The sequence below is a fragment of the Cnephaeus nilssonii genome, assembly GCF_951640355.1.
Source record: "Cnephaeus nilssonii genome assembly, chromosome: 3".
Taxonomy (NCBI): domain Eukaryota; kingdom Metazoa; phylum Chordata; class Mammalia; order Chiroptera; family Vespertilionidae; genus Cnephaeus; species Cnephaeus nilssonii.
Window position 1 is genome coordinate 1,761,451 of NC_137074.1, and position 15,130 is coordinate 1,776,580.

The 15,130-nt window shown below is 42.0% G+C and overlaps 1 protein-coding gene across 7 annotated transcripts in view; it reads right to left on the minus strand.

Annotated features, from left to right (window-relative positions):
- CRYZL1 (crystallin zeta like 1) overlaps positions 1-15,130 on the minus strand; it is a 32,353-nt gene that overhangs the window by 946 nt on the left and 16,277 nt on the right. For 4 of the 7 annotated variants that reach the window (XR_013813008.1, XM_079762200.1, XM_079762198.1 and 1 more), the window contains exons 5-12: positions 13,519-13,563; positions 12,201-12,269; positions 7,763-7,896; positions 6,918-7,029; positions 6,362-6,460; positions 4,669-4,790; positions 3,169-3,274; positions 979-1,024 (exon numbers count right to left, since the gene is read on the minus strand). Coding sequence is in view for 5 of the 7 variants with exons in the window: in XM_079762200.1 (XP_079618326.1) it covers positions 979-1,024; positions 3,169-3,274; positions 4,669-4,790; positions 6,362-6,460; positions 6,918-7,029; positions 7,763-7,896; positions 12,201-12,269; positions 13,519-13,563 (733 nt within the window). In the remaining 2 variants the exon portion in view is untranslated. Of the gene's footprint in view, positions 1-978; positions 1,029-3,168; positions 3,275-4,668; positions 4,791-6,361; positions 6,461-6,917; positions 7,030-7,762; positions 7,897-12,200; positions 12,270-13,518; positions 13,564-15,130 lie in introns of all 7 variants that reach the window. The other 3 variants (XR_013813009.1, XM_079762202.1, XM_079762199.1) reach the window with 2 other exon arrangements.

The following is a 15,130-nucleotide window of genomic DNA, read 5'->3' on the forward strand; positions in this document are numbered from 1 at the left end:
GAAGGGAGAGACACACACTGACGGGAGCGGAAGCCGGGGTGGGCTGCCTCCTGCGCGCCCCCTAGAGGGCATCCAGCCCCCAACTGGGCATGCGCCCTGACGGGACGTGAACCCGGACCTCTGGGTGCACAGGATGGCAACCAGCGGGGCCCCGCCGGCCGGGAGGAAGTGGTGACATTTTAAAGGGGAAAACAGCTCCCTCTTTCTGATAAAGAGATAAAAAGTTGTTTAACTTTTCCCTCCTCTCAAGCTGTATCCCAGGTTGCTTTGGGAGGGGCGGTGAGGCAGGTGTGGAACGGAGTGAGGAAAGCTCGGGAGCCCCTTGTGTCTTTGGGAACACTTCCTGGTGTGTCGCCACATACAACTGAGACATGTTCCCGCCCTCGGGTCCGGCTCAGTGGATGGAGTGTTGGCCTGGGGACTGAGGGGTCCCGGGTTTGATCCCAGTCAAGGGCAAGTGTCTGGTCGCGGGCTCGATCCCCAGTAGGGGGCGTGCAGGAGGCAGCCGATCAATGATTCTCTCTCATTGATGTTTCTATCTCTCCCTCTCCCTTCCTCTCTGAAATCAATAAGAAAATGTTTTTTTTTTGTTTTTTTTTTTAAAAAAGAGGAATGTTGCCAAAACCGGTGTGGCTCAGTGGATAGAGCGTCGGCCTGTGGACTGAAGGGTCCCAGGTTCGATTCCGGTCAAGGGCATGTACCTTGGTTGCGGGCACATCCCCAGTGGGTGGTGTGCAAGAGGCAGCTGATCGATGTTTCTCTCTCATCGATGTTTCTAACTCTCTCTCCTTCTCCCTCTCTGTAAAAAATCAATAAAATATATTTTTTTAAAAAAGAAATGTTAAGGAGCAGCTATTTAAACAAAATACTAAAATATGGAGGCAATAGGTGTGTTGTGAAAGCTGACACAAAAATGCCAGCCTTATCCCCTTGAGAACAGAAAGATAAACAAGAACAATGATTTGGTATTCAGCGTACCTAAAAACACCAGTTGCTAACTTCTCCATCACGTCTTTTAAGACACGTAGCTGGAAGAGTAGTTAAGGTGGCAAAGACAGGTTTAAAGAAAAGCATTCAATCAGCCGATGATGCTAGGCAGTTCACTTTTTTTTTTTTTTAATTTTCCTACTCTCAAAATTAAAAAATGGTTACAGAAATTCTGTAAACTGTCAAATTTCTCTCTCTAAAAAAAAAGGGAAATGGGAAATGATATGAGAGTGGTGGTAACATAATAGAGCCTAAACTCCTAAAAACAAGTGGGGAAAGAAGCGAGCCTCCTGCCTGTCCTCAGGAATGACGAGGTGTTTCCCAAAAATATGGTCATGGAACGGTGTCAGGTTTCACTTTAGCACCACTTAGTGACTTTGTCAAAAACACCACTTACTGTGGGTGCACATTTATTTATGAAATGGCTATAGACTCCAAATTTGTGTGCAGGAAAGTTAATAAACTGTCTGTGTGACATATGCAACTAAGAGAGTCAGAAAACGAAAATTTTAAGAAATCTAGTCATTTAATTAAAATTCGAATACTAGAATTGAGAGTCTATGTAATCGCTAGTATTGGAGAACTATTTATGATCATAATTGGAAGAACTCTATGTTAAATCACAAGCAGCAACACCTGGGAGAGGCTTGTATAAGTGAGACGAAAGTCTGATTCAGGACTTCAGAAAATGTAAATTAAAAAATATGAACATAAGACATTTTAAAGATTTTTTTAAAGGACCTAAAGAATATGGATTTACTTATTCATACTATAAATTCTCTTTCTACTTCTGTTAATGAAATTGCCAACAGTATGCATAAGAGAGAGTATTTGTGTGTCATGTGTATTTTTGATTTAAACATGTTATGTGTCAGCATGGTCCAGGGGTTTGTTAAGTAGGTTAAAATCATCTCTGGTGGGGAAGGGAGGGCAGCTGAGAGAATTAAGTAACATAGGCAAAGCAGCCATCCTATATTCTGACATGTAAAATTCAAAATATGCTATTGCTTTTAATACATGTTGTTCCTCTATTGTTAATTCGTAATGGTGTTCTTGATTGCTATAATGTAATTGGACATTTAAGTTGCTTTAAATTGAAATTGCAACAAAATTCTTCTAGAAAGTTAAAGATTAAGTTTATTTTCTAAATTTAATAGGAAAATGTTTAATCAGAAATAGTTTAATCTCACGCTAGTACGCTCGCTACATTAAGGGGCCTTTCCGGTTTTGAAATGTACTCGTTAAAACAACAGACACAGCGCGCCGATGAAAGCCTAGCTGAGGGCTCTGCGCCCCTGCCTTGCTCCTGGCAGGCTGCCCTCTGTACGCGGAGCTGCACCCTTACCTTACCGCCAAGGACGAGAGCCAGCGGGGGAAGCCTGGGCTCCTCCCTCACGCACAGGACACCGGTAAGCTGAGAACTGATTTTTTACCCAGTTTCTTAAAGATTTTACAAGTGCAGCTGCCTTTAGGACAGTCATCTTCGAATTAAAGGGTTTATTTGTAAGTTCACCTTGCTCTGAGGAGGTCTGGACCTTTCTTTTGGAACAGCTTTCATATTCTCATGAAAACTTTTCATTACTTTTACTCAAACTAGAATGATTTGGCTTCCTTTACCAGATTTGTCTCCGAGTAACTTCCATTTTAAAAATCAAACTCATCTTCAGTTGATGAAGATTTCCTAGCATTGGTAATTTTAAAAACACCCCCCAAACTCTTTAACTGAGATATGTGTTGTGAAAGGTTCTGCACAATGGAACCACCATAGGTGTAAGAATGCCACCTCTCAAGGTGACGTGGAACTTCCATAATGCCAGGGCCAAACCAAAACAAACTCTTCATGGAACTACAGCTTATCTCCCATTCAGACACACGCAAGACTGCCTGGGTACGGTTCCAGTCCGGCCACTTGCCAGCTGAATCCCTGGGCTTGTAGTAATTACCCTTTCTACAATTCAGTTCCTTCACCTGTGAACTAGGAATGATACTACTACTCACACCTCAGAGGGTGGTTTTAATATTTAAGTAAATGAATACCTACACAGGCTGTGGAACATCGTTTGGCATGATCAATGAAAGTTAGCTGCTATTATTTATTAATACCATTATTAAAGAACTTAATTATGATAATGCAAGGTAAATTTCAAGCCAGAAACTCAAGTCAGTAGAAAAAAAGGATATAAAGGTACTTTCCTTGTTGTACATTTGACAAATTCCAAACTTCGTCATTAAGGAAAGCCACCGTGGCTCCCTTGAGGAAGAGGCAGTGGCTATCTGGAGGGTCCAGCTTGGATAGAATGCACAAAGACTGATCAACACTGAGTTTAACAGCAGAAAGAAGACTGGTATCTTGAGCCAGAAAAATTCTACACCAATTAAATAATACCCAAATCATAAATAACCAGCACACAAACTTAATAACAATATGTGAATCATGTTTTCTTTTGCATTTCATTCTCCAAAATGATGAAATAGCAAGGTCAGATGCAAGGCCAAACCAGAATCCTGATGATGGAGTAGTAGTGTGTGTGTGTGTTAGATTTCTGGCTGCTACTTCCCAGTCATTTTCATGAGGATGTCAGAAAATCATGAAGACTGGTATATGAAAATTATGGTATTTGCATATCAGCCATGATAAAAATATTTAATTTCAATTCTGTTAAGAAATGTACTTTTGGGAGACAGTGTATATCCTATATAATAAAAGCCTAATATGCAAATCAATCGAATGGCAGAATGACCGGTTGCTATGATGCACACTGACCACCAGGGGGCAGATGCTCAACGCAGGAGCTGCCCCCTGGTGGTCAGTGCGCTCCCACAGGGAGACCGCTGCTCAGCTAGAAGCCGGGCTCACTGCTGGCAAGCGCAGAAGTGGTGACGGGAGCCTCTCCCACCTCCGAGCAGTAAGGAGCAGCAAGGAGGTAGGTGGTAAGGAGCGAGGGGTCCTGGACTGCGAGAGGGTGCAGGCTGGGCTGAAGGACCCACCCCTAGTGCACGAATTTTGTGGACCGGGCCTCTAGTATACATATATATGCATACATATATGTGTGTGTGTATATATGTATATATACATGTACATGTGTATATATGTATATGTAAGTACATATACACACACACACACATATATTCATACACACACACACACAGTATATTCCAATTAGAACAGTTAGGAAATGGTGATAACTTTGTGTAGAAATATTTTGCTAAGTATTTGTCAGTGTTTGTTACTAAGAAAAGATCCTTCCTCTGGCTTGGTTGGTTGGAGCACTGGCCCATACACCAAAAGGCTGCAGGTTTGATCCCCAGTCAGGACACACATGGGAGGCAACCAATTGATGTTTCTTTCACATCAATGTTTCTCTCTTCCCCTTCCTCTCTCTCTCAAATCAATAATAATAAAAAAAAATCCTTGGGTGAGGATTAAAAAAATCCTATTTGAAATAGTATTAAACTCAGAAGTCAATGCCTCCAAACTACTAAATAAGTTAAATGAACTCCTCTACTAGGCACTATTTCAACATTTTGGCAAACATGTAGCCAAACCGTAAAAACTACCGTTCTTTAAAAAATAGGGTATAATTCAGAATTTACACAAATTTAGCAGAAGACTTAGGCATTATTCTTTGTTAACTGTACCTTTTTGGCGGAATAGTCATGCTTTACTGTTTCTAGTCGTACCTGCAGGTTTTCTTCTGTCGTCACCCAGTGGCCTCCGACACCCAGAAGTGTGAGGATATCATGCTTATGTGGTAGTAGTTGTAATTTTACAGCTGGTTCATCATCTTTACTATATAGTCTCACTTACAAGGGAATAGTTTTAAAAAGAGAGTAGAGAAATACATATTTTAGTCATCTGATAAAAATTTATTCTTCAGACAAGTTCTCTTTACTTTTTAATGTAGGAATGAGGAAGCATTTTTTAAGAAAAAGTCAACACAATGTATTCAGGCACCTTAAAATATACTTTTGCATTAAAACTGGTCATAAACTTCAGATTTAATTATCAGTGAAATAACTAAAGATGAAAGTGTTTTTCAGCCCTGGCTGGTTTGGCTCAGTAGATAGAGCATTGGCCCTTGGACAGAGGGTCGAGTGTTTGATTCTGGTCAAGGGTGCATACCTCAGTTGTAGATCCCCGTTGCAGACCCCCAACCAGGTGTGTGTGGGAGGCAACCAACCGATGTGTCTCTCTCACATGAATGTTTCTCTCTCTGTGTCTCTCCCCCTCCCTTCCACTCTCTAAAAATCAATGGAAAAATATCCTCGGGTGGGGGATTAACAAAAAAAAACAACAAAAAGTAAAACAACTACAAAGAAAGTCTTTTTTTCATTTGAGAACCAGGCAAGGTAATGTAACATGTAACTAAGTCTGATAGTTTTAACCATAACATCAGTTGCTTGATACTTTGGGGAAAGTTGACCTCTGATTAAGGAACGCATAGATTCAAGATGGTCATACTTTGACATAATTATTGAAATGTCAACTTGAAAAGCTGATGAAGTATACATTCGCTTCCACTGAAAGCTTTTTTTGTAGTTAATTTAAAATCCTGATACTCTGGCAACAAGAAACACACACGATGGCCACATGTAGCTGTATTCACCGATGATTCTCACGGTAGAAAATAAATTCTAATGAAGTGTAAGCAGAATGCCTTTGCAGATTGTAAAACCTACCCTTTAGGTGAGACAGCACTACCTAACTGTACAAATTAGGTGCCAAACAACCAAAGTGCAAGGAGGGTGAAAGTGGAACAGAATTCTCTTCGTTTTCCAAATAGAGACTGTCTGTCACCCATCCAGTAGAGGGCCGTATATAGCAAAAGTGACTGAATGAGCAGCTGGCTGGGACTACACTAATGTGTATCATGTGGGGACCGTGGAAGAGATGTTTGTAGATTCTTGTAGGGATACTTCAACTCCAGTGCTATACTTTAAAAGGCAAGCATGCTCTCTCTTCCAGACAGAGTTTACAATGGGATAAAATGAAGAAGTGCCAATTTGAATATGAAAGTTTAAAAGAAACCCAAAACTAACCAGCAATTTAAAAAATATGTTAAAAACTTTCCTGGGAAAAATATGTATTTATAAAATATATATTTTTTTATTGATTTCAGAGAGGAAGGGAGAAGGAGATAGAAACATCAATGATGAAAGAGAATCATCGATTGGCTGCCTTCTGCACGCCCCAAACTGGGAATCGAGCCTGCAACCCGGGCATATGCCCTGACCGGAATTGAACCTGGAACCCTTCAGTCTGCAGGCCAATGCTCTATCCACTGAGCCACACCAGCTAAGGCTGTTTTGTTTTTCCTAAAATTCAGCCATCATCCTAAAATTACATAGACTACTGATTTAGTGAAGTGCCTACCTCCAGCATCCAGGACAATGTCTACCCCCAGGCCACCTGTTTCTTCTAAACAGCTTTCAGCAACATGGGCTTTCCCGCTGGACACATCGATCACTCGGGCTGTAAAGGACAGGAAGCCAGGCAACTGTACTGCTCTGTATGTGGTCAACACCAGTCAGAGGAAAAGAGAGCAAACATCTGTCCTCTGAAATGAATTAACGGTTCAAACAATTACTGAATCCAAATATACTTTTTTCTCATCTAACCTGATATTGGTAAGGATCAATTTAAATGAAGGGACTGGCATATTCAATACACCGATTTATTGACTAAAACCAAAGAGGCACCAAGTATTTCTAAATTGTTTCAGAGTTCACCTCATTCCAACTTGGCTAAGTTGATAACAATGGGACAAAGAAGAAAAAAATATTGAAAAATGTAGGTTTAAAAAACAAAATAATTCATTAAAACTATTACTTAAGTAAGCTTAGACTTAGCACAGATACTAAGTGCATTTTGAAAGGTGCTATGCCTTCAAAGTTTTGTTTTAAAGTCTTTGTTGAGTAGGTTTACCCACCGAGAGCAGGCCTGAGTCCTTCAAGGTACTGCTTGTCTTCAAGGCTGCACGCTGTGGAAATCACTTTGGCTCCTCTGTGGTGTGCTAACTGAATAGCTATTGTCCCAAGTGCCTGTGTGGGAAATACACAGACACAGGGCAGAGGCCACCTCTAAATTATTTATAGGTTGTTCAATAAAGTGTCAGACGTTAGTGGTACTTTAGTATATTTTTAAATGTTACCTGACAGCAGAAGAAAAAAATACGGACAAGTTTAGTAGGATTAAACATCTGATTGACTTTCTTCCTCAGAGGGGGTGATAGAGAGCCGCCTGGGCCACAGGCTCTCACCCAGTCTACAGAGCAGATGCTTTCAAGGATGGAGGCTGTGAGGAAGCAGCCTTGGAATGAGAAAAGGGGCCTTTAAGGATTTTTATGTATTTGCTTTTAGTGTAGAATTATTTTTTTGATGATGCATGTAAAATGTTTAAATTAGCACTTATTTGCATCTATAAATGCAACACCTTGTTAACATAAGCGTAAATGTGAGGGATATGATATGAAATTGGTAGGGAGTTCTGAGGTATGGCTTCAAAGACTTCATGAGCTATTTCAGGCTTTGTGTAACTGGCATGAAAAAATTTGTTTGCTTTTGTAATTACTAGCACATTCAAAGTAAGAAACACATCAAGTCTAACTTTTATCTCTTGTGGATAAAAGCTGCTTATTTTCACAAAATAGGAATTTGGTAAAAATATAAAAATCAGTGAGTAAGCTACCGGCAAAGACTTATATTAGTAAATAGATGGCCCGTGCCCTACGTTGCCGTGCTTTGGCCTGTTTGTGAACACACTATTAGCACCTACACTTGCTCCATCCATGATCAGCACCCACTTCCCGGGGGAGAGCCGAGAAAGGTAATGCAGAGCTGTGTAGGCGCGCACTCCGTCCCGAACGGTTCCAGCGGCGTCTGTCCACGTCACTTTTTCTGGCTTGTGAACTGTCACAGAGAACAGGAAACGATCCCTTAGCAAGTCCCGCTGGTCTTGGCTCCTGCGTCCGGGCACTCCCCTGGGCCACCGTTCCCACCAGGGCCCTGGTCCTAGCCTCCACTCCTGCAGCGCCGTTCTCCCGCCTCCATCCCCGCCCACCCGTAAGCCCCTCACCCACAGCCTATCTCCCACCAGGTCACCACTCTTCTCTTTTAAATTGGGATATGATTGACATCAGAGGTCACCACCACCCTAACTTAATTTCTTACTTGCTTCCATAGTTTAGTACTCAAGTATTTATTCCTAAAAAATGTAACTTAGTTCTGTCTGGTTTTAAACTTTATCTAGATGCAATCATATCCATATGTATTATTTTCTGTCTTGCTTTTAATGCTCACCATTGTTTTTAACCCACACCTGCTTTTGGTTATCTGTTCTCCAGGCGAGGAACAGCTGTGGTTTCCAGTTTGGGACACTGTGCTCTTGGGAAAGGTAGCGTTACACGGGCGCACACGTTTCCTCTAGGCTGTGTACTGAGGAACAGGATCCTCAGGCCCCGGGGTTACCTGCGACTTCACCCCACCTGCCCAAAGGGCTGTGTAAGTCTCCTCTCCCACAGCTGTGGGTCAGGTAAAGTGAGGGAGGATTGCTTGTACTGTGAAAAGGCATTAAAATAGCAGGACGTAATAAGCTAATTAGTGTGTAATTAGTCACGTGCTACCAGTCTGTGCTGTCCGCCTCCTTGGGCCTTGGCCTTAGTATACATCTCTACCCTCAAGTGGGTGCGGAGGTCTCCTCTGATTTGTTTGCTTTTCCCCAATACTGATGAAGCTGAGCACCTCTCCATGTTCTTGGCCATTTGTTCAAGTGTTTATCAGCTTTTCTTTGTATTGTCTTTTTCTTATTGATTATAGAAATTTTTTATGTATTCTAAATGAATTATTTATTTATGCATTATAAATATTTTCAACTTTATGGCTTCTCTTTTCAATCTGTTTAAGTGTCTTTGAAAAATAGAAGCGTATCAGAATGATCTTTTAAAAACATAAATAACATCCTAACACTTGTCTGCTTAGAAGTCATCAATGGCTTTCCACTGCATTGGGAACAAAATGCAAACTTCTAATACAATTTATTTTTAATTAAAAAAAAATAAATTTATTGATTTTGAGAGAGAGAGACAGAAACATGGATTTGTTGTCCCACTTATTTTTGCATCCATTGGTTGATTCTTGTATGTGCCCCGACCAGGGGATCGAACCTACAACCTTTGCATTGGTTAGGACGACACCCTACCCACGTGAGCAACCCAGCCAGAGAGCTCTATGGCGCTGACCATCAAGCTGCTCCTCGTGTTCCATTATTTACTTTTTGTTTGGTCTTTATTTTGTACACGGAATGTGATCTTTTCACAGTGCAATCAATCCTTTCTCACTTTACCTAAAAACCAGTTTTATAACACTGTTCATAGTCTCTACCAGCTCTTTCAAATCTTTTTCCTGTAATGGCAACAGTCCTCATTGCCTTTACCAACAACTAGTGCCATCTAGTGGGGAGGCCGAATAGCCAAGTATACTAGTACATGTTGAAAATGTTACGACAGACAAGCAAGGCATTAAAACAGCAAAACATAAGCTAATTAGCATGTAATTAATCATGTGCTACATAACGATGTTTGTCACCAATGGTCACATATATGACGGTGGGATCACATATAATCACATAAAATTATAATGGAGCTGAAAAATTCCTATCGCGTAGTGACCTCTTACAAAACCTGTTCCTCACGTTTGTGGTGATGCTGGAGTAAACATATCTAGCACACTGCCGGTTATATAAAAGTACAGCATAGCCCTGGCCGGTTGCTTAGTGGTTAGAGCACTGACACATGGGCCTACGGGTCTCAGGTTCGATTCCCAGTCAAGGGCATATACCTTAGTTTGATTTTTGGCCTCAGTAGGAGGTTCGTGTGGGAGGCAGCCAATTGATGGGACTCTCTCATGTCGATGTCTCTCTCTCTCTCTCTCTCTCAACCTCTACCTCTCTAAAAATCAATGGAAAAAATATCCTCAGGTAAGGATTAAAAAAAATTAGACTGCAGTGATGGTTGAATAACTCTTTAAAGATATTAAAAACCACAGACTCCTGTACTTTAAATAGGTGCATTATATGGTATGTGGTGTAAATCTGGCTAAAAGGATGAGTGTGCATCCTTTTAGCCAGATTTTGACAGACCCAGATTCCTGCTCCGCATTTAAATTCCAAAAGATAGAAGAAAAAGTACAGCACATACAGTACGTACAGTCCACCTACTGGATAAGGATAACGAACAACTATATTACTGGTTTAGGTACTTACCATTTTCTATTGTTATTTTAGAGCGAACTCTTTCTACGTATAAAAAAATTGCTGTAAATAGTATGCTGTGTATTCACACACCCCATGCTTACCACGCCTCTCGATGGCATCATTTACCTCGTGCCTGCGGTGACCTCATGTTCTGTGAAGTGACGCGCCTTAGGGCTGCCAGCCCAGGAGCAAGGCCGCACCCGCCACACAGCGCAGGCGTGTCGGAGGCTGGGCCGTCTCGGTGAGTAAGCCTCGAGGGTGTTCGCGTGACAGTGAACTCGCCTAATGCCTAATTCTCAGGCTGTATCCCGTTGTTAAGTGGTGCATGGCTGTAATTAATTTATCTGAGACCATGTTGCTCACAGCTTGAATGTCAGACATTCCGGATCTATAGGGTGCATACATAGACAGGCCATCTTGGAGGCACCTAGGTTCCTCTAATAGTGCCTGTTTAATTTACATACAACTTACTTATATGGAATTTGGGGGAACACATTCCATCTTAATAATTGGGATTACCATTTTCATTAAAAAATCAAACAAGTGGTCCTTAAAAAAATACTAACAGGAATAAAATTATATTTAAGATCACAACGGCTCTGGAGTTGCATTGTTAGATAACGCTAAATTATTTTCTGATGCTTTTGTACCAATTTACACTTTTATGTGCATAAGAGGTCCCATTGCTGCACATCCTTGCTGACCCCTGGAATGGTCAGATTTTATAACACTGTCGATCCTGTGGGTACATAATGACATCTCTAAGTGGTTTTAATTTGCTTTTCCCTGATTGCTAAGGAGATGCTGCAGCTTTTCATGATGGCTTCATGCAGTATGTCTGTGTTTATATTTATTATAATTTAAATATTCAAGTAATTACTATAAGAAAAGTTAAAAATTAACATTTCACTTAAACGGAACACTTATCAAAATATGTTAGCAACAGAAACCAAAGACAAGTGTTCTTGGTTCTTTCCTGTCTCAGACTCTACATGGATTTCCTAGATTTAAAAAAATAATTTTATTTATTGATTTTCGAGAGAGACATTGATTTGTTGTTCCACTTATTTATGTATTCATTGGCTGGTTCTTGTATGTGCCCTTAGTGGAGACCGAACCTGCAACTTTGGCATATTGGGATGATGCTCTAACTAACTGAGCTAGCTGGCCAGGGCTAAAATAAATTTTAAATTAACATTTCCAATTTCAATTAATAACCAAGCATAAAAAATAAATTTTTTTTTTACGCCCTGACCGGTTTGGCTCAGTGATAGAGCGTTGGCTTGCAGACTCAAGGGTCCCAGATTCGATTCCGGTCAAGGATATGTACCTTGGTTGCGGGCACATCCCCAGTGATGGGTGTGTAGGAGGCAGCTGAATTGGTGTTTCTCTCTCATCGATGTTTCTAACTCTCTTTCTCCCTCTCCCTTCCTCTCTGTAAAAAATCAATAAAATATTAAAAAAAAATTTTTTTTACTAGGAATATAATTTTAGAGAGAGAAACTTCTTTTCAAACCTCTAACCAGGAGCTGTGTGAATGAAACTTAAAGGTCTCTATAATGTTTAGTATGAGTATAAATTTTATGGTACTAAATTATAAAGACCAGCCAACAGTTATTTCCTACTAGCAGCCCGTTTGCACGAAGATTCGTGCAATAGACCTTCATTCACCTGGCTGCCTGCACCAGTTTTCTGCCGGCACCAGGGACCCAGGCCTTGGCTGTGGCCACCGCCTTCTGCCTTCTTTCAGGGTCGGGGCTTGGCCCCGGGCGGCGGCCTTGGGCTCGGCCACACCCCAGCGTCCCTGCAACGGTTTGCTGGTGGGCGTGGCTTGTGGGTGTAGCGAAGGCATGGTCAATTTGCATATTACTCTATTATTAGGTAGGATGTACACTCACAGTAGACACAAAGAAATGACAATGTTACTACACACACAGCGACGCCCGCCTGAACTGCCACATACCCAGGTAGTGCTCATGCACTCGCACAACTTCACAAAGTCCCGGGTCTTCGGAATCCAGGGGTAAGATTCCTGGAAGGTAAACCGCGACACCTGAGGGAAAGTCTCCACATGAACGACCTCGTTACTGACGAGGCCAGCCGCCGTCGAACTCTCGTGCAGGGAGTCCTGAGGCAGACGCCAGTGACCACCAGTGCAGGGAAGAGAAAGACCAGAAATGGGGAAGGGAAGGGACACTTCCTTTTCTGACTCGAACACGACATCACCTGGGCTCTCTCTCTCTTTCCTTTTCTCCTTTCCTTTCACCTTTGAGGGTGGGGAAGACGATGGCTGATCTACTACAGGCAGGCCAGTCTTGGGGCACCGAGGTTCCTCATTAAAACTGGCCCTGATGCACAGCTGCCTTCCACAGCTGGCGTGGAACAGCGGTCGCCAGCCAGTGGTCCTGGACCCTGGTGGTCCGTGAGGTCCGAAAGGTTGGAGAACGCTGGTCTAGAAGATACCTCAGTGCTCCCAATGAAATCCCACTTCTACTTGAGCTCGTCTGGTTTTATTTGGGGTCTCTTACAAAAAGAATATTGAGTAATACAGTGTCACTGACCTCTTGGCCAGATAAAAAAGATAAGACAGAAAAAAATTAACTCTTCAAGAAAATACACGTCAAAGGCAGTATCGTAAGAAGCTAACAAAAACATTCTGACAAATCTATTCTTCAAGCCTCAAGCATGCCAGAAAGTTAACCATTTTCTAAGTTTACATGAATATCTTCCTATGAATATTTTCTTTGGAGAAATGGTCATTTTAAAGACTAGTACTAAAGTCATACTTTATGTCTGTGTGATGGTCTAGGATATATGTAAAGTGTGTGTATGCAAAACCTATGGGTTTAAAAAAAATAGTAAATGAAATGTTACCAGTAAATCCTAGTTTTACAAGAGTAGTAAGGGAGAGGTCCCATACAATTCAAGTTGAGGTGCAGAGGGAGCTTCTATGGAGCCAGGTTGGTCATGCAGATGACCTATGACCTTTCTCCAGGGCTTTCGGTCTGGCCGTAGACTGAGGTCTGGTCAGCCAAGGGCTGCGCCAAGCACAGTAACAACTATGGCCTTTTTTTTTTTTTTATCTCTGACGTTGTTCTCCAGCCAAACACGGAAACGTTTCCATGCTCTGCTATTGAGATCAAACTCCCAATTCTCTTCATCAGTGGACTTTTGAGAGCAAATTAAAAAAAACCAGGAAAGTTCTTGTATATGAAGCAAGATCACAGTAAACAACAATTGCACAGAGAAAAGAAGAGATAATAGTAAAATAGACAACTTACCGACTACTTCATCATCAGGTTGGAAGAATGATACCTTACTTCCAACTAAAGCATAGAGAAAATTAATAATTAGTATTATGAGGTTATTAAATATAATTCTTATTTAACTATTAAAATAAAACGATAAAAAGTTACTAACTCAGAGAAAAGGCCAAGAACGTGTAGGACATTTTGATGGTCTATAGAGACTGTTGGATAGAACACTTCAAATTTGGATTCTCATCCTGGCCAGGTGGCTCAGTGGTTAGAGCATCATCCCAATATGCCAAGGTTTGGGGTTTGATTCTTGGTCAGGGCACAAACAAGATCCAGCCAATGAATGCATAAGTAAGTGGCACAACAAATTAATGTTGCTCTCTCTCTCTCAATTCAATCAGTAAAATTTTTTTAAAATAACAGATTCTTTACAAAATTTTCTACAAAATCTGGGCCATGTGGCTGTTGACAGCACAGAGAAGAATGCCTCTATTTAGGATTAAGGAATAAAGGAAAACAGTCCACAGCTCCTATGATGGTTACGTGGCTGCCACCCCAGCCCCATTTCCCATCATTATTTTAGTTGCAGAATCTCAGACACACGGGAAATTGTGGTAAGAGTCACATATAAAATTACTGTGACTTGGAATCATGGAAATACATTCCAAGTGGTGCCAAGAAGCTTTCGGGAACTATACAGAAATGACAGTCACATTTCTCGGCACACGTGGAGAAAGAGCCACTACTGTCCGCCAAGGCTTTGGAATATTTCTGTTCACATAGTTATGAGGAAAGGGGGGAAACACTCAACGTCACTGACTGCCCGCCGACGGGCAGCATGTTCGTGCTTCACATTAATCTTCACAGCATCACGGCAGGCGTTCTTCCAACCTCAGGTGAGGAAAGGGCTGAGGCCGTGAAGGGAGGCGGGAACCCGACGTCTGCAGTGGACGCTGGGGCTCTGTCATATAATGGCCCCACGGGGACTCCTAGTCTGATGTCCCCCCGGCCGGCCCGCTGGTTCCTGTGTCCCGGCTCCCTCCTGGCCGTCCTCCTGCAGGAGCTGTGCCTGCCGGTCCCCTGCACCTTTCTCTTCTCTCTGCTCCTGCCCCTCCTCCTGGGACCCCGCTGGTCCTTTTCCCGGCTTCCTTCACACTCCTCTTGCCTGTCCCTCGAATTAGCATTCCCAAGGGTTCCATGCTTATGCATATGCCCCTTCTCCATGCTACTACCTCCCGGGTGAGTCCATCAGCTGTTATTTCCAATATAACCTACATGCTGACAACTCTCAAATACACGCTCTTCCTGCACAGCCTCACCTTTGGGCTTAAATCACAATGCTGCTCACTAGACATCTCCAGGGGACATCACTTAGGTACCTGCGCTCAACAACCACAAATCTAAACTCTCCGTCTTCCTCCTAATAAAACCCTCTCCCCTTATCAATCCCTGGCACCAATCCATAGCTTAGCCAGAATCCCGTGAGTCACTCCTGGCTCTTGCCTGTTTTTAATGCCCCGGGTCCAGTCAATTATTAAGCCATGCTGACTTTACTGCCTCAGTATTTCTTGCATATGTACGTCTTCTTCACCTTTTTTTTTTTTTAAATTTCTTTATTGATTAAGGTGTCACATAT